The 19,578-nt window shown below is 31.2% G+C and overlaps 3 protein-coding genes and 1 long non-coding RNA gene across 14 annotated transcripts in view; 3 read left to right on the top strand and 1 right to left on the bottom strand.

Annotated features, from left to right (window-relative positions):
• Positions 1-170: 170 nt before the first annotated feature.
• Positions 171-19,578, bottom strand: part of LOC111418634 (uncharacterized) — a 28,312-nt gene continuing 8,904 nt past the window's right edge. Inside the window, exons 3-8 of one of the 10 annotated variants that reach the window (XR_011640372.1) lie at positions 16,628-16,739; positions 15,739-16,513; positions 13,657-15,605; positions 12,403-12,513; positions 11,585-12,288; positions 10,881-11,521 (exon numbers count right to left, since the gene is read on the bottom strand). Coding sequence is in view for 6 of the 10 variants with exons in the window: in XM_071195949.1 (XP_071052050.1) it covers positions 11,510-11,521; positions 11,585-11,866; positions 12,403-12,513; positions 15,739-16,092; positions 16,628-16,720 (852 nt within the window). In the remaining 4 variants the exon portion in view is untranslated. The other 9 variants (XR_011640371.1, XM_071195949.1, XM_071195951.1 and 6 more) reach the window with 9 other exon arrangements.
• LOC139429784 (uncharacterized) lies at positions 7,165-10,160 on the top strand. 2 transcript variants are annotated; one of them, XR_011640374.1, is made up of 2 exons: positions 7,165-9,913; positions 9,977-10,160. XR_011640374.1 is itself a non-coding variant. In XM_071195955.1 (2 exons), the coding sequence occupies exons 1-2, from the start codon at positions 9,724-9,726 to the stop codon at positions 10,027-10,029; spliced, it is 261 nt and encodes an 86-aa protein (XP_071052056.1). In that variant the 5' UTR covers positions 8,964-9,723; the 3' UTR covers positions 10,030-10,160. The 2 variants fall into 2 exon arrangements, 1 of the variants encoding a protein (XP_071052056.1); XM_071195955.1 differs by having other exon boundaries at positions 8,964-9,913; positions 9,959-10,160.
• LOC111418635 (uncharacterized) lies at positions 10,338-10,889 on the top strand. The gene is made up of 3 exons (XM_023051258.2): positions 10,338-10,570; positions 10,622-10,723; positions 10,777-10,889. Exons 1-3 carry the CDS (start codon positions 10,465-10,467, stop codon positions 10,827-10,829), a joined length of 261 nt encoding a protein of 86 aa, XP_022907026.1. The 5' UTR covers positions 10,338-10,464; the 3' UTR covers positions 10,830-10,889.
• LOC139429785 (uncharacterized) lies at positions 17,842-19,345 on the top strand. The gene is made up of 3 exons (XR_011640375.1): positions 17,842-18,075; positions 18,201-18,492; positions 18,570-19,345. It is a non-coding gene; the product is annotated as an uncharacterized lncRNA (long non-coding RNA).

The following is a 19,578-nucleotide window of genomic DNA, read 5'->3' as shown; positions in this document are numbered from 1 at the left end:
TTGATTAAACCTATCGAATTAGTAAGTTTTTTCTTAAATAAATCATTTTAACAAAAATCTAAACATTTTGAATGAACAGATTAAAAAAGTTTTCTGTAAAGACTTTTCTGTCATTAATTAAATAAATAAAACGTTTTTCTTTTATGCAAAATGGTTAAAAACCTTTGTAAACTTGTCTAAATGATTCAAACTTGGTTCACTACTTTCCCAAGTTCTTCAAAATAACTGAAAACTGTTTGAAAATTATTAGTGCTTCGTAAAATTCTTCTGCAATCTTTGAAAACTTGTCTAAATGATTAAAAACTGTTATTCCAAGTTGTCCATAATCAGTAAATACTGAATTTATTGATTTTTAAACCTATGTCATGCTACTTAAGCATATTCCTCGATTTTTTCTCACATATAACGTTAAATATATCATTTAACATTCTTTATTATCACTTCTATATATGTCACTTACAATAATAAGCTTGTCTAAATGATTCAAACTTGCTTCATAACTTTCCCAAGTTCTTCAAAATAACTGAAAACTGTTTGAAAAATGATTAGAACTTTGCAAAATTGTTCTGCAATCTTTGAAAACTTGTCTAAATGATTAAAAACTATTATTCCAAGTTGTCCATAATCAGTAAACATTGAATTTATTGATTTTTAATCCTATATCATGCTACTTAAGCATTTTCCTCGATCTTTTCTCACATATAACGTTAAATATATTATTTAACATTCTTTATTATCACTTCTATATATGTCACTTATAATAATAAGCTTGTCTAATGATTCAAACTTGCTTCACTACTTTCCCAAGTTCTTCAAAATAACTGAAAACTGTTTGAAAATTATTAGTGCTTCGTAAAATTCTTCTGCAATCTTTGAAAACTTGTCTAAATGATTAAAAACTGTTATTCCAAGTTGTCCATAATCAGTAAATACTGAATTTATTGATTTTTAATCCTATATCATGCTGCTTCAGCATTTTCCTCGATCTTTTCTCACATATAACGTTAAATATATCATTTAACATTCTTTATTATCACTTCTATACATGTCACTTATAATAATAAGCTTGTCTAAATGATTCAAACTTGCTTCACAACTTTCCCAAGTTCTTCAAAATAACTGAAAACTGTTTGAAAAATGATTAGAGCTTTGCAAAATTGTTCTGCAATCTTTGAAAACTTGTCTAAACGATTAAAAACAATTATTCCAAGTTGTCCATAATCAGTAAATACTGAATTTATTGATTTTTAATCGTATATCATGCTATTTAAGCATTTTCCTCGATCTTTTCTCACATATAACGTTAAATATATCATTTAACATTCTTTATTATCACTTCTATATATGTCACTTATAATAATAAGCTTGTCTAAATGATTCAAACTTGCTTCACTACTTTCCCAAGTTCTTCAAAATAACTGAAAACTGTTTGAAAAATGATTAGAGCTTTGCAAAATTGTTCTGCAATCTTTAAAAAGTTGTCTAAATGATTAAAAACTATTATTCCAAGTTGTCCATAATCAGTAAATACTGAATTTATTGATTTTTAATCCTATATCATGCTATTTAAGCATTTTCCTCGATCTTTTCTCACATATAACGTTAAATATATCATTTAACATGCTTCATTATCACTTCTATATATGTCACTAATAATAATAAGCTTGTCTAATGATTCAAACTTGCTTCACTACTTTCCCAAGTTCTTCAAAATAACTGAAAACTGTTTGAAAAATGATTAGAGCTTTGCAAAATTGTTCTGCAATCTTTAAAAAGTTGTCTAAATGATTAAAAACTATTATTCCAAGTTGTCCATAATCAGTAAATACTGAATTTATTGATTTTTAATCCTATATCATGCTATTTAAGCATTTTCCTCGATCTTTTCTCACATATAACGTTAAATATATCATTTAACATTCTTTATTATCACTTCTATATATGTCACTTATAATAATAAGCTTGTCTAAATGATTCAAACTTGCTTCACTACTTTCCCAAGTTCTTCAAAATAACTGAAAACTGTTTGAAAATTATTAGTGCTTCGTAAAATTGTTCTGCAATCTTTGAAAACTTGTCTAAATGATTAAAAACTATTATTCCAAGTTGTCCATAATCAGTAAACACTGAATTTATTGATTTTTAATCCTATATCATGCTACTTAAGCATTTTCCTCGATCTTTTCTCACATATAACGTTAAATATATTATTTAACATTCTTTATTATCACTTCTATATATGTCACTTATAATAATAAGCTTGTCTAATGATTCAAACTTGCTTCACTACTTTCCCAAGTTCTTCAAAATAACTGAAAACTGTTTGAAAAATGATTAGAGCTTTGCAAAATTGTTCTGCAATCTTTAAAAAGTTGTCTAAATGATTAAAAACTATTATTCCAAGTTGTCCATAATCAGTAAATACTGAATTTATTGATTTTTAATCCTATATCATGCTATTTAAGCATTTTCCTCGATCTTTTCTCACATATAACGTTAAATATATCATTTAACATTCTTTATTATCAGTTTTATATATGTCACTTATAATAATAACGAAAAAGGGGGGATAAAAAAACCCCGACTAAAATCATAGTTTCTCCGAAGCACTCAACTTGATGATTGGTCGCTTTGTTTGTCCTCGTACGCAACGGAGGATCGTTTCTCATTGTAAGAACGTTGTTCTCGTCGGCCTCCTTTGAAACCGTTTCGTCGAAAAGCGAGGACGCAAATGAGTTTCGCCCACGACTCTTATCCGCTTATCTGCGATTGCTCGCCTCCTCTTCACATTCGCTTTTCAAGGTACGACACCCAACAACAACGTACAAGTCTTCGTTATCGACGTCGTCGGCGAAGACTTAATCCCAGGTTGCAACTGGATATGAATAAAACGTGGGGGATGGTTTCACGAGTCGTAATTGAGACGGTAATGTGTTGAAACGTCAAAGGAACTGGGTCGTCGTCGAACAAAAGCTAAGGGGGGAAATATCTTTTCTTGGAAAGGGGGGAGGAAAAGAAAACGAACACTGAGTTTGAATTCCTAGCAAGTATTATTATTACTTGTGACGTAACGGAGAATTTAATAATCAACTTTCCAAGAGTTGGCATTTCATCTTTAAGGGGTGGGTGAATTATTTCTGTAAAATGGGGTGAGGGCGACAAGTTTTAATTAATTTTAAACCCTTTTGCTTAAGATATTTTGTAATTACTAAGTTGCGGTTTAAAAAAGAAAGGAAATCCGGAAATAAAAAGGAATCGAATCCTTTATTGTGTATAAAAGAATAGAACACAACCCCATAAAAATGTACCCCATAAAGAGTTTTTTTATAACCTATAAAATGGTTTATGTGCGTTGTTGATGGACCCCCCATTACTATTTTTCTCGCAATAAATTTGCGAAATGCCCCGTGAAGGTATTAAGGGCATCCTTAAAAAAAGGAAAACTAAAGGACTCAAAAAACTCTAATTGAAGTAGATCCTTGCGTGTTCCTTAATAAGCAAAGTTAGATGGAGTTTTCTAATTTTTCCTTACCACGAATACTGACCCTTATTGTTAGGTAACGGGTTCTTGTTCCTTCATCGCCTGCTACCAAGGCTTGTGTACATTTAATTAAAAGGGAACTCTAATTCGAGGAGATCTCAATTATAATTTTCCGGTCGGCGGTTTTACCACTACCGGAGTTCGGTTTTTCAATGTAACGACTTCCCCGAGTTTTTCTCTTTCCAGTTTTTCTTTTTTTCGGTGTAGAGGACCAGTTTTAATTTGTAGTACCTGTCGAGTGGAACACCAAAGATTTATTAAATCACGAGTTCGGTTGACGTTTATTAAAATTCCCTGTTTGAAACTTCTAGTTTTCGACTGAATAATAATTCAATTTTAACCAAAATCTCAAAGATTAACTAATTTCGTGGTAATTTGTTGAATAAAACTTTACTTTTACAGTTGTTTAAAAGATTCTTTACACTTAATCAAACTGTATTATCGAATAAATAATTTTAGTTTACTCAAAATGTATATCGTTCCATTTCGTTGAGGTTGCTTGTGGCCGAGGGGCTACATCCATTAATTAAATATTGGGATTTTATCTGACTTTATCTGACATTACTATGTGCTTATTCCAACCCAATCAGCATCTTTATATCTATATCTTTATCGAATAAATAATTTTAGTTTACTCAAAATGTATATCGTTCCATTTCGTTGAGGTTGCTTGTGGCCGAGGAGCTGCATCCATTAATCAAATATTGGGATTTTATCTGACTTTATCTGACATTACTATGTGCTTATTCCAACCCAATCAGCATCTTTATATCTATATCTTTATCGAATAAATAATTTTAGTTTACTCAAAATGTATATCGTTCCATTTCGTTGAGGTTGCTTGTGGCCGAGGAGCTGCATCCAGTCATCAAATATTGGGATTTTATCTGACTTTATCTGACATTACTATATGCTTATTCCAACCCAATCAGCATCTTTATATCTATATCTTTATAGAATAAATAATTTTAGTGTACTCAAAATGTATATAGTTCCATTTCGTTGAGGTTGCTTGTGGCCGAGGGGCTGCATCCATTAATCAAATATTGGGATTTTATCTGACTTTATCTGACATTACTATGTGCTTATTCCAACCCAATCAGCATCTTTATATCTATATCTTTATCGAATAAATAATTTTAGTTTACTCAAAATGTATATCGTTCCATTTCGTTGAGGTTGCTTGTGGCCGAGGGGCTGCATCCATTAATCAAATATTGGGATTTTATCTGACTTTATCTGACATTACTATGTGCTTATTCCACAAATTTGCATCTAAAATATGTGATATTATTTTATTTTGCCAAGGTCGCTTGCGGCCGAGGCGCTGGGTTTGTTTGAATCTTAATAACCACCTTTATCCTAAAATTTCAGAGGCATTGTTGCTTTTTCTGACAAACCTTCTTAGCTGAAGAGACCAGTTTGTCGAACGATATTATCAAAACGCAGTCTTTTGCTTTCCCAAATTTTTCAAAGTACGAATTTTGTACAGAAAGAGGCTTTGCTGTTGATGAAGCCAATGATTTTGTCGAAGATATTCACTAAAAAGTGACTCCAAAATTCAGTTTTCAAAACTTAGATCTCTTTTGATTTTGTACTTCGGTTCTTTGTCTTTTGAGAAGATTTTGAGAAATGCTTTGAGTAACATCGCTCTGCAACCCTTCGCTCCACGACTTCTATGTCGTGCTGTTAAGAACCAGATAGCTTCCAGCGTTCAGAAAACTTTTCAAAATTTAGTTTTCATAACTCAGATTTCAAAACCAATCAAAATCCTTTGATGAATGATTCCTGAATTTAAATCAACAGTTGTTGTGGCGTCAGGGGAACACCATAACAAAAATTGATATCAACTTTTGAGAGTTTATGAGTAACAAATTTGAGTTAATGTTACCAACCAAAATTTTTGGCATTATGATGCACTACAAGTGCGGTTTGACCAACTTCGTTGCATGCATTGTACTAACAAATGATGTTAAGGTAAACTCAGCCCATCACACCTGATGTATCTGAAATCTGTTCTGCAGCAACCACAACTCGTGCCACTAGGTCTTCTTATGTCTGTACAGGAGTTTCAAAAACTAAACTCTTCATATGACCCCAGAGGAAAAATCCTCCTTAATGTGTTAAAATGACATTCAATGAAGAGGATACGCCGTGGAAGTAAGGTCTCGTTGATGCAGAAAGCTCGTACAGAACTCAACGCGTGGTGCAAAATTGGGTGGCAGTAATGAGGTGGTACGATGCTGAGAGCAATCAATATCACGCGCAATTGGTCGTGTACTCCTTGATGGGTTTTGATTGATATCGCCTCATCATTTTTGGACATGCGTTCCAATTCAAAATATTATCTACTTAGTACCTCTTACAAGTCCTAAAAGTCTGTAAGGCGAATTTTAAAGCGCCCTGTAATGAAATGTTTATCGTGGAAACTTAAAATTTGGTACTACATAACCTCACACCTTCCTTTATAACCTCAAAAAGTTTCATTTCTTTAATCCCAACTGTTTTGGAGAAATTAATTTTTTTCCAAGAAAACCACGCTTGTAGTAAATTTGAATGTGATAGAATCCATGTTGCAAGATTTTTATAAAATTAAGAAATAAAAGACAATAACTTCTTTCTTGCTTTTTTTATATTAAATTTCCTCGGTACCGGTTTCGACTAAACAGTCATCCTCAGTCGAATCTACATATAGGTTAAAAATAATTACATAAAAACTTAATTCTATAATTATTAAACTTACGGTCAAATAAAATCTATTTATGAAAAATTGAGCACATCATATTGAAATAAATCTTGCATAAAACATTTTTTAGTGAAAATACTGGAAGTCAAGTTCAAAGAAGAGGGATTCAGGGTAACAGAATAAGTGTGCATGGATATAAAACCACATCCAATGTTTATAAACATTCAATCAGTACATTGCATAAAATTGATTATAAAAATATTAAATTATTACATAGGGTTGATAAAGGTTTCAAAATGGACCTTCTGGAGGCATATGAAATAACTACATTTTCGAAAAATGATAAATATACGTTGTTAAATGATCAACTAGATTTAAAGTTTACACCATTTTTTAACGTTCTCCAAAATTCATAATTTATTTCGATTTTCTACATTTTTATACATTCAACTCTATACACATTTTTATATATTCCCACTTTATGATTTGCATGTCAATTTTAGTATTTCGCGCATACTCCGTCCTCCGTCTTCCGTAATTTCTTCACCAACTCCATATGTCATCGTCTTTTCGATTTGCTATCATGTCGTGTCCGTGTTTTTTAAATTTTTCATTCTAATCTGTTAACATCCGTTTATTAAAGTGTTTTTATCCTTTTACTTTATCATGTAAGTGGTCATTTCTTGCTGTTTTGTCAAGTTTTACATTTATTTTTTCTATTCTAGTTTTACTTCCAGTATTTTCACTAAAAAATGTTTTATGCAAGATTTATTTCAATATGATGTGCTCAATTTTTCATAAATAGATTTTATTTGACCGTAAGTTTAATAATTATAGACTTAAGTTTTTATGTAATTATTTTTAACCTATATGTAGATTCGGCTGAGGATGACTATTTAGTCGAAACCGGTACCGAGGAAATTTAATATAAAAAAAGCAAGAAAGAAATTATTGTCTTTTATTTCTTAATTGTAGTAAATTTGTTAATCCAATCAAAAACTGCTGCTTTAATCAAAGTTTGTAAGAAACCACTTGATAAATAATTGATCACTTTTCATCTTAATTTTTGATGTATTACCTGCCCTAGAAGTCTGTCAGCGGTTTTTTGAATCACCCTGTATATAAAAACCAATCGTTTATCATTATATCATTAAAATTAACCTCAAACGTTCCTTTATGATCTCAAAAAGTTTCATTTCTTCAATACCAACCGTTTTGGAGAAATAATTTTTTTTCTTTTAACCTCACTTTCAATAAACGTCAATTTAAATCGGCAATTTTATAAAATGTATATAAAATGAACCGTTTATCCTGGAAGCTTAAAATTTGGTACAACCTAACCTCAAACCTTCTTTTATAACCTCAAAAAGTTTCATTTCTTCAATGCCATATGTTTTGGAGAAATCAATTTTTTTGTTTTAACCTCACTTTCAACAAATGTCAATTTAAATTGTCGATTTTATAAAATGTATATAAAATGAATCGTTCACCCTGGAAACTTAAAATTTGGTGCAAGCTAACCTCAAACGTTCCTTTATAACCTCAAAAAGTTTCATTTCTTCAATTCCAACCGTTTTGGAGAAATCAATTTTTTTCTTGTAACCTCAGTTTCAATAAACATCAATTTAAATCGGCAATTTTATAAAATGTATATAAAATGAACCGTTTATCCTGAAAGCTTAAAATTTGGTACAACCTAACCTCAAACCTTCTTTTATAACCTCAAAAAGTTTCATTTCTTCAATACCAACCGTTTTGGAGAAATCAATTTTTTTCTTTTAACCTCACTTTCAATAAACGTCAATTTAAATCGGCAATTTTATAAAATGTATATAAAATGAACCGTTTATCCTGAAAGCTTAAAATTTGGTACAACCTAACCTCAAACCTTCTTTTATAACCTCAAAAAGTTTCATTTCTTCAATACCAACCGTTTTGGAGAAATCAATTTTTTTCTTTTAACCTCACTTTCAATAAACGTCAATTTAAATCGGCAATTTTATAAAATGTATATAAAATGAACCGTTTATCCTGAAAGCTTAAAATTTGGTACAACCTAACCTCAAACCTTCTTTTATAACCTCAAAAAGTTTCATTTCTTCAATACCAACCGTTTTGGAGAAATCAATTTTTTTCTTGTAACCTCAGTTTCAATAAACATCAATTTAAATCGGCAATTTTATAAAATGTATATAAAATGAACCGTTTATCCTGGAAGCTTAAAATTTGGTACAACCTAACCTCAAACCTTCTTTTATAACCTCAAAAAGTTTCATTTCTTCAATGCCATATGTTTTGGAGAAATCAATTTTTTTGTTTTAACCTCACTTTCAACAAATGTCAATTTAAATTGTCGATTTTATAAAATGTATATAAAATGAATCGTTCACCCTGGAAACTTAAAATTTGGTGCAAGCTAACCTCAAACGTTCCTCTATAACCTCAAAAAGTTTCATTTCTTCAATCCCAATTATTTTGGAGAAATCAATTTTTTTCTTTTAACCTCTGTCGACAAAGCCACAAAACGTTGCTTCTGTGAAAACTATGAAACAGAGTTCTTTCCATAAAGTACAATACACTTTTTCTATCATGTTTGTCTCCAACCCAATCAGCATCTTTATATCCATTATATCCAATTAGTTCTTCTGATCCTTTCATAAACAGCCTGATTTAGCTTCAAAATAGTACCCTTTTTGTTATTTACGATTGATAATGATTGATTCATTATCTCTTTATGACTTTATTGTATTTTTATATAAACTTCAAACATATGTTCTCCATTCAGGAATTCTGATGGTACATCCAATTGTTGCAACTTCCTATTCTTTTGTACTGCATGTATAATTAATGTTCTTATTGTTGCCATTTTTCTACAGGAGCATATTGTTCTTTCAGTTGGAAACCCGTTAAACAGTTGGAGTCCTGTTTAATTTTGAATATCCATTTAGTGTGGTAAAGAAGTTTCCTTCCAAGTTTGAAGTTTTTCCAATGAATTAAACTCTTACTTTATTGCTTCTTACCATTCCTTTACTTTTACTGTCTCACTGTAGGTTTCTGGTTCATCATTCGCATTTATTAATGTGTAATAAGCATGATATACTTCGAAATCTTTTAAGTGATGTGGTAATTGTCTTTGGCCATTCGTTTCTACTTCTTTGTCTTTATTTTGAATAGTAACTTCCGTTAGTTCATTTTCTATTTCCTCTTCACATTCATCCTCTGTTCTGGCCAAATTTTTATTTTTACTTTTTATCAACAATGATTAATTATTACAAGGTGAGTCAGAAAAAAAAATGGTAAAACCAAAAGATAACGTTTCTACCTACAATAATAAATAAAGGGAACAAGATAACTTAAATCGCTCGCTTGACGTGACGATATCGATATAAATACTTATTCGGTGACTACGTGGGTTTAGTATCGTTTAGTATCGAGGCTTTTGGTGTATTAAAATATAATTTGGAAAGTTTTTACTTGAAAATAAAATAATTTGAGGATGCCTCCGCCACCGCATCATCGTCCACCACCACCTCATCATCATCCACCTCCACCTCATCATCCACCACCACCACCACATCATCTTCCACCACCTCCCCATCATCATCCTCACCCTCCACCACCTCATCACCACCCTCATCCTCCACCACCAGGACCACATCATCCACCACCAAGACCACCACACTTTTGTAAGTAAAATTAATTTAAAACCTTATTAATTAATTTTAATAAAGGTTTTCCACCACTTCCAGGAAGACCACCACATTTTGGGCCTCCACATCATGGACCACACCACCGCCATTAATACAAAAACGATTTAATGTTATTAATCCAGATAATTTAACATTTAATCCAAACATTTACTTTAAATAATGATTACAATCGATAATCTGTATTTAGAATTCATATTATAAATAAATATAAATTTTCTTAGAAATAAAAACGATTTTTTTTATTTTTTTCCTTGAAATATCAAATTAAATCGTTTAATAAAAAAGATAAAATAAAAAATACGTTGTATTTTATATAAAAAGTAAAAACAAGAAAAGATAATTTTAATCTTTTTAGTCCCGTGATCGAATCGATCAAAAAATAAATTGTAATTTGAGATAACGAATTGGGATAAATACCCAAAGACAACCGAAATTTTTATTAGAGGCTACAAATTGAGACGCTATAAATTAATAAAAAGTGGGAACTCCTAATAATAACAAATTATTACAATTTGAATTAATTGGAGATGAGTGAAGAAAATAATTCAAGATTTTTTCGCCCACCATGGCATAGACCACCTCAACCTCAACCACCACCCATTGAGTTGCTCCCTGATCATGGGCAAATGCCAGGTAAAAATTATTAATTTTAATTAAGGTTGTTGAGTTAATTTTTTTAATTAGGTATGGGCCCCCCACAATGGAGTGGACACCACCCTCATCCTCATCCTCAACAACCCCCACCACCGATTGAATTAATGCCAGAACCAGGACAACAATGGCCAGGTAACTAATTATCTTTATTATTAACAAATTTAGTTCTTATTTATTTTGTTAAGGATTCCATCCTCCACAACATCATCACCCAGCTCCACCAGGACAACCATTTTAAATTTTGTTTAAACTTATATTAACCAAAAGGGATGCAAGATATAAAATAATATTACTTTGATTTGATTTTATTTCTTAAAATAAAAATTCCATAACCTAACAAAAATGATTCATAATCTGATTTAAATTCCAACCCAGATTTCACTTGAAATCCAAATCCCCGGATTCTTTCGATAATCCAAAAATAGATTTAGATAAATTTACAAATAATTAGATAATGAAATCCCCAAAAAAATATAAACACCCATAAAAATAAAAGTAAATTATTCAGTGTGGGCCACGTTCTTCGTGCAAATGGTGCGCCTCAAATCATCATAAAGTGAAAAAAAGTTTCGTTTTAATTCAAAATTTAAATAAAGTGAATGATGGGTGATGACCCCGAAGGAAGATGGCCGGCTGCTCCTCATGATCCATGGAATCACCCACCTCCACCGTGGCACATGCCTCCCGAAGATCAAACAGCTTGGGCACCCCCCATTGAGATGCAACCCGAAGTAGCTCAAAACCCACCGATTGAAATGGTTCCGGATCATTCACAACCAGACAGCGGTGGTTGCTGTGATTGTTGCGGATGTGGTGTTAATTGCTGCTGTGGGTGTTGCTCTTGCAATTGTTGCACCATTTTATAAAAGTTTTATTACGATTTTTTAAAAAGAAGACGCCGAAGAATTAACGAAGCAATTATTTATCATTCTATAAATTAAGTATAAGTATTATAATTGAAAGTAATGTATCAATCTTTTTGGTAATAAATACCTGTTTAAATTTTTGTGGTGATTTTAATATTGTTTTAAAGTATCGTGCAGCAAACACACTCTGATCTTGGTCTGCGATGGTGTGGAAATAATATAGGTGGTGGTATATGGGGTCTGTGATGAATATCATGATGTATTCTGTGATGGGTACTACCGTGGTGAATACCATGATGTCCACCGTGATGAATACCATGATGTATACCATGATGTCCTCCATGATGCCCACCGTGGTGTCCACCATGATGCCCACCATGATGTCCACCGTGATGTCCACCATGGTGGCCTCCGTGATGCCCATGCATAGTCATATTAATTATTATTAAAGAAACCACAAGTTAAAATAAACACTTAATTCACCGGGATTTGCGATTGATTTATCACATTTGAAGGCCTCCTAACAATATATACCACAATTGACGCATTATTAAGTGCAGATAACATGCTTATGAATCATATGTTTTGGATGATTAAGCGAAACCACTCCAACTTTATCAATACATACCATGTTAACCAATTATCTAATCAATTGTATCGTAAATAATTTTTAAAAAATTATTGTTAATAATAAATACGCCTTTTCTGATTTAATAAAGTTTTTGATTTTCGTTCCCTTTGTGGGTTTTCAGTTATAGATGTAATAAAGGAATAAAATGTTAATCCTCTAAGTATCTGACAGATTGATTAATTTTGACGCAAAATCTTGATCTAAAAAGAACATTGTGACATATCCCAAATGATTACGATCTCATTGGACGATAAGATCTGATTAGAAAACCAGATTAACAACTTAACATAATAATATAGACTCTGAAATCTTACCATTATGACTCTAAGTGACAGCAGAAAACTCAGCGATATCAAATTTATTAATTTCCCTTTTTCTTCACTACATGACAGTTCAACGGACATATCGGAATGGTACTGGATGATCTGGAAGAAATAAAACCAAACATAAATAAAGATATTTCAAAATATATGTTTGTTAATTTTCAAATTGACAAGTTAAAAAAGTTAGGTTATGTCCTGTCAAACTTGGCTGATTAATTTGGAGCAATAAACTCACTTTGCGGGGCCTTAAATCACTAGAAACATGTAGTTTGAGTGCTTATAAACGTGTTTTGATTGCATTTCAAGTGTAATTAAACTTTTTTTTCGTAAAAATCACGTATTTTAGGAATAGTACCAAACGGTGATTTTAAATGTCAAAATACGATATAATATGGGTCGTTGCCACTAGATGGCGGGTGTAGTCGTTTAAATGAAGGATTACTTTTAGAATAATTAAAAAAATTATTAATTTTTCGTTTAAATTAATCAATTTAACATCAAAACGTTTCATTTATTAATTCTCAGTTTTTTCCGGAAATAAATAAATAAATAAAGTTGAGTTAAAAATTAAAAAAACAAATGACAGTCTAAGCATCCAACAACCTTGATTCTAAAAATAGATTTTATTAAAATCTATTAATTAATAAACATAAATTATGTAATTAATTAGATAATTAATAAGACTTACTATGTTTTTTTCTGCAATAATCACACCAATATTTTAAAATCACAAACATTTTAAATCGTCAAGGTCGTAAGGTTAAGTTGTTTCTGTCAAAACTTCAAAGATTCATTTGAAGCAAAAAAATCACGTTTTGGGATCTTAAATCACTCAGAATGAATACATTGAGTGTTTAAAAAAGTATTTTGAGTATTTTCGAGGGTCACTTAAACACTTTTATTCTAAAAATTCGGGTTTTTTAGGAAGTCACAAACAAATGCTTAAAACGTCAAAAAAACTTAATTTGATACGGTTGATTACCGCTAGATGGCGGGAGCAATTGTTTAATAAGGTCTTTTCATTAAAATTTATTAATTAAATAAAACTTAAATTTCGGAATTAATCAATGATTAAAGTATTAATAAAAGCTTTTCCGGTGTAATTAAACTCAGTTTAATAAAAATTGTCTATTTTAAAAAAAATTGCAAAAGGTGATTTGAAATGTCAAAATACAATTTAAAAAGTTTTATTTATTATGTCATAATTGTCATATGATGTAAAATTAATAAAATCAATCGACTTACCATGCTTTTTCTTAAATAAACCATACCAATTTTTAAAAATTCACAAAAATTTCAAATTGACAAGGTAAAAAAGTTAGGTTATGTCCTGTCAAAACTTCGCTGATTAATTTGAAATAATAAGATCACTTTGCGGGGTCTTAAATCACTAGAAATATATCATTTGAGTACTTATAAACGTATTTTGATGGCTTTTCAGGTGTAATTAAACTTTTTTTTTCGTAAAAATCATATATTTTAGGAAGAGTAGCAAACGGTGATTTGAAATGTCAAACTAGGTTTTAACACGGTTCAGTGCCACTAGATGGCAGGAGTAATTGTTTAGTTTAAACGGAGGATTTAGTTTATTAGATTTTTATAAAAATATTTTGTATGTTACCTCATTATTTCTACACATACTCTAAAAATAGAACTTTTTAGCATCAATTTGAGATATAAATCACATCGAAACTCTTCAAGACAAGATCTGGGTGATTTGTTGCTTTTTCTTACATAACCTTAAAGAACAACTTTTCCTATTAGATGTTTTTTTCTACAAATATTTTATATGTTACCCCATTATTTCTACATATTATGCAGGTATTGAACTTTTTATCTTCAATTTGAGATATAAATCACATTCAAACTCTTCAAATTGAGATCGATGTGATTTTTTGAAATTTCCACTTTTTCTGACATAACTTGAGTTAACAAACTTTTTCAGATTAAGAATTCTTCGAGAATTTCATTACAATGAATCGTCGCAGGTAATTCTATTATTGGAAAAGAATTTGCCGATAGCCTTTATCAAACTTTAACATTACCCAAAAAATTCCAAAGCAATTACCATACCAAAAAAGGTTCGTGACTGGTACACGTTTGATAAAACAAAATTTCTTCATCAACAATCGTATAAATACTGCAAAAATCGACGATTCCAATCAGAACTAATTCTAACTTTCAAACTTAACGATGGATGTCAAGAAATATCGTCGTCATGAGGACCCTTTTAAAAGGTAAGTTAAACTTTTTCAATAAAGATTCTAATAATAGTAATATTTTTAACCTTATTAACATAGATGAAAATGAATATCAATCTATAATGTTGGAAAAGATCAGCGTCCATGATAATGTTAAATGACAGCAAAGACTATGTTAATACTTGGAAGGTAGGGAAAGTGTATATATATAAACGAAACCAAACACGATATTGATGCCATAGGGAATATAGAAGATATCAAGAATGATATTGAGAGATGTTAGGGACAATATCTAATAATTAAGAACGATGTTGGAAGACGATGGACAGGATGTTGAGGGAAGCCAAAATTTCGTGAAGACTATATTGGGAGGTGTAAGGAGATACCAAACACGATGTTGAGGAAGACCAATGATGTCTTTTGCCCCTCTGTATAATTCATGTACCGCCTTGATTCAATTCTAAGGTTGTATTATGAACTGAGGTCTTTCTTGTGTCAATTTGCTTCCATAATGTTCTTTCTAAACTGATACAGGTATAAGTGGTATGTTTAATTTTTCATTTTCAGTCGCCGTCGTCGCAATGATAATTGTTATTTCTAACATCAAGTCAGTCTGTCTTACTCTTTCGAGAATTAAATAACTTTAATCAGAATAAAATAAAATAATTGTAAACCCCCAGTTAAAGACCAGTTTTATTTCAAATAAACCAACCCCAGTGCAACCCCGGTGTATTAATATGATGGGTGATGACCCCGAAGGAAGATGGCCGGCTGCTCCTTATGATCCATGGAATCACCCACCTCCACCGTGGCACATGCCTCCCGAAGATCAAACAGCTTGGGCACCCCCCATTGAGATACAACCGGAAATAGCTCCCAACCCACCGATTGAAATATTTCCAGATCATTCACAACCAGACAGCAGTGGTTGCTATGATTGTTGCGGATGTGGTGTTAATTGCTGCTGTGGGTGTTGCTCTTGTAATTGTTGCACTATTTAATAAAAATTTTATTACGACTTATTAAGAAGACGCCGAAGAATTAACGAAGCAATTATTATTTATATTTCTATAAATTAAGTATTATAATTGAAAAAAATGTAATCAATCTTTTTGGTAATAAATACCTTTTTAAATTTTTGTGGTGGTTTTAACATTGTTTTAAAGAATCGTGCAGCAAACACACTCTGATCTTGGTCTGGGACGGTGTGGATATACACGTGAGGACGGTGGTATGTGGGGTCTATGATGAATATCATGATGTCCTTCATGATGCCCATCGTGGTGTCCACCATGATATCCACCGTGATGTCCATCATGATGTCCACCGTGATGTCCACCATGGTCGCCTCCGTGATATCCACCATGGTCGCCTCCGTGATGTCCACCATGGTCGCCACCATGATGCCCACCGTGGTGTCCACCATGGTCGCCTCCGTGATGTCCGACATGGTCGCCTCCGTGATATCCACCATGGTCGTCTCCGTCATCCCCATCCATAGTCATATTAATTATTATTAAGGAAACCACAAGTTAAAATAAACACTTAATTCACCGGGATTTGCGACTGATTTATCACTTTTGAAGGCCTCCTAACAATATATACCATAATAACCGCATTATTAAGTGCAGATAAGATACTTATGAATCATATGTTTTGCATGATTAAGCGAAACCACTCCAACTTTATCAATACATACCATGTTAACCAATTATCTAATCAATTGTATCGTAAATAATTTAAAAACAATTATTATTAATAATAAATACGTCTTTCCTGATTTAATAAAGTTTTTGATTTTCATTCCCTTTGTGAGTTTTCAGTTATAAATGTAATAAAGGGATAAAATGTTAATCGTCGAAGTATCTGACAGATTGATTAATTTGATGCAAAATCTTGATCTAAAAAAAATATTGTGACATATCCCAAATGAATACGATCTCGTTGGACGATAAGATCTGATTAGAAAACCAGATTAACAACTTAACATAATAATATAGACTCTGAAATCTTACCATTATGACTCTAAGTGACAGCAGAAAACTCAGCGATATCAAATTTATTAGATTTCGCTTTTTCTTCACTACATGACAGTTCAACGGACACATCGGAATGGTACTGGATGATCTGGAAGAAATAAAACCAAACATAAATAAAGATATTTCAAAATATTTTTGTTAATTTTCAAATTGACAAGATAAAAAAGTTAGGTTATGTCCTGTCAAACTTGGCTGATTAATTTCGAGCAATAAACTCACTTTGCGGGGTTTTAAATATCTAAAAATATGTAGTTTGAGTGCTTATAAACGTGTTTTGATTGCATTTCAAGTGTAATTAAACTTTTTTTTCGTAAAAATCACGTACTTTAGGAAGAGTACCAAACGGTGATTTTAAATGTCAAAATACGATTTGATACGGGTCGTTGCCACTAGATGGCGGGTGTAGTCGTTTAAATGCAGGATTACTTTTAGAATAATTAAATAAATTATTAATTTTTCGTTTAAATTAATCAATTTAACATTAAAATGTTTCATTTATTAATTCTCAGTTTTTTCGTAAATAAATAAAGTTGAGTTAAAAATTAAAAAACGAAATGATAGTCTAAGCATCCAACAACCTTGATTCTAAAAATAGATTTTATTAAAATCTATTAATTAATAAACATAAATTATGTAATTAATTAGATAATTAATAAGACTTACTATGTTCTTTCTGCAATAATCACACCAATATTTTAAAATCACAAACATTTTAAATCGTCAAGGTCGTAAGGTTAAGTTGTTTCTGTCAAAACTTCGAAGATTCATTTGAAGCAAAAAAATCACGTTTTAGGACCTTAAATCACTCAGAATGAATACATTGAGTGTTTAAAAAAGTATTTTGAGTATTTTCGAGGGTCACTTAAACACTTTTATTCTAAAAATCCGCGTTTTTTAGGAAGTCACAAACAAACGCTTAAAACGTCAAAAAAACTTAATTTGATACGGTTGATTACCGCTAGATGGCGGGAGCAATTGTTTAATAAGGTCTTTTCATTAAAATTTATTAATTAAATAAAACTTAAATTTCGGAATTAATCAATATTAAAGTATTAATAAAATAATATTTTATATATAATATTTTAAAAAAATTATCAAACGGTGATTTGAAATGTCAAACTAGGTTTTAACACGGTTCAGTGCCACTAGATGGCAGGAGTAACTGTTTAGTTTAAATGGAGGATTTAGTTTATTAGATTTTTCTAAAAATATTTTGTATGTTACCTCATTATTTCTACACATACTCTAAAAATAGAACTTTTTAGCTTCAATTTGAGATATAAATCACATCGAAACTCTTCAAGACAAGATCTGGGTGATTTGTTGCTTTTTCTTACATAACCTTAAAGAACAACTTTTCCTATTAGATGTTTTTTTCTACAAATATTTTATATGTTACCCCATTATTTCTACATATTATGCAGGTATTGAACTTTTTATCTTCAATTTGAGATATAAATCACATTCAAACTCTTCAAATTAAGATCGATGTGATTTTTTTGAAATTTCCACTTTTTCTGACATAACTTGAGTTAACAAACTTTTTCAGATTAAGAATTCTTCGAGAATTTCATTATAATGAATCGTCGCAGGTAATTCTATTATTGGAAAAGAATTTGCCGATAGCCTTTATCAAACTTTAACATTACCCAAAAAATTCCAAAGCAATTACCACACCAAAAAAGGTTCGTGACTGGTACACGTTTGATAAAGCAACATTTCTTCATCGAGAATCGTATAAATACTGCAAAAATCGACGATTCCAATCAGAACTAATTCCAACTTCCAATCTTAACGATGGATGTCAAGAAGTATCGTCGCCATGAGGACCCCTTTAAGAGGTAAGATAAGTTTTTTCAATAAAGATTCTCCTTATCATAGTTATTAGTTATTACCAAATACAAAAGCAATATTTTAGTCTTATTAACATAGATGAAAACGAATATCAATCTACAATGTTGGAAAAGATCAGCATGAAAACGATCAATGGATGTTGATGCCATAGGCAATACAGAAGATATCAAGAATGATACTGAGAGAAGTCAGGGACAATGTTTAATAATTAAGAACGATGGGCAAGATGTTGAGGGAAGCCAAAATATCGCGAGGAGATGTAAGAAGATCCAAACACGATGTTGAGGAAGACCAATGATGTCTATGTTGAATGATATCAAAAATGATATTAAATAGAGTGGAGACAAAGTCAAGCAATTAGGACAATGTTGACAGATTAGCTGTTTATATGTATATATAATGGTGGTTTATAGCGTTTTTCGACTTCCGATTGCAAACCTCCAGCCTGGTTTCTTTCAGACATCACTTTTTTTGGACTCCATTGCACAAATAAGAGATGTGTTCTTCCTGTAGCTACTTTCTTCTCTGTGATTTGGTTTACACTGAATATATTATCCATTTCACATGGTGCCCATTCTTCTTGTATCAAATTTTTTGACTATTTGACCGTAAGAAGGAATTTGTGATTGTTAGACATCGGTAGTTATTACAGTTCTTTCCATCTCCTCTTTTATGAATTAGAGTTTTCTTCCAAGCCTATGGAATTTTTTTTTTGATTAGCTTAATTTGAAACCCCTCTGGATCGCTTGCCTTGTTGTTTTTCATTGAGTTTAGTGCATTTTTTACCTGGTCTGCTTTTATTCCTACGCAGGCCCTTCTACTCTATGAGTTTCTGGGGTTTGTATGAACTGAGGTTCTTTTCATAACTGATGCAGGTATGAGTGGTATGTTTAATTTTTCATTGTTATTGCTTTTTAAGGATCGTACTAGGTTCCTAACTAGTATAGTTCCTTACACTTTTTGTCCCATGTATCGTCTAAGGTAGTCTTAAACATTTTTTTATATTTTGACAGTTCCTTTCTACAATTAGCTTTGTTTCCTGGTGTAACTTGATTTAGCCATTTCTAGTATGC

This window comes from Onthophagus taurus, chromosome 5 (assembly GCF_036711975.1).
Source record: "Onthophagus taurus isolate NC chromosome 5, IU_Otau_3.0, whole genome shotgun sequence".
NCBI classification, from domain to species: domain Eukaryota; kingdom Metazoa; phylum Arthropoda; class Insecta; order Coleoptera; family Scarabaeidae; genus Onthophagus; species Onthophagus taurus.
Note: the sequence above shows the minus strand (reverse complement) of the source record. Positions and strands in the feature narration are given on the sequence as shown.

Excerpts from the sequence above, each read along its gene's own strand:
- LOC139429784 (XM_071195955.1), top strand. The coding sequence starts at position 9,724 with ATGCCTCCGCCACCGCATCATCGTCCACCACCACCTCATCATCATCCA. Across the intron at positions 9,914-9,958 it reads ACCAAGACCACCACACTTTT|GTTTTCCACCACTTCCAGGA; the intron begins GTAAGTAAAATT and ends ATTTTAATAAAG.
- LOC111418635 (XM_023051258.2), top strand. The coding sequence starts at position 10,465 with ATGAGTGAAGAAAATAATTCAAGATTTTTTCGCCCACCATGGCATAGA. Across the intron at positions 10,571-10,621 it reads TGATCATGGGCAAATGCCAG|GTATGGGCCCCCCACAATGG; the intron begins GTAAAAATTATT and ends TTTTTTAATTAG. Across the intron at positions 10,724-10,776 it reads ACCAGGACAACAATGGCCAG|GATTCCATCCTCCACAACAT; the intron begins GTAACTAATTAT and ends TATTTTGTTAAG.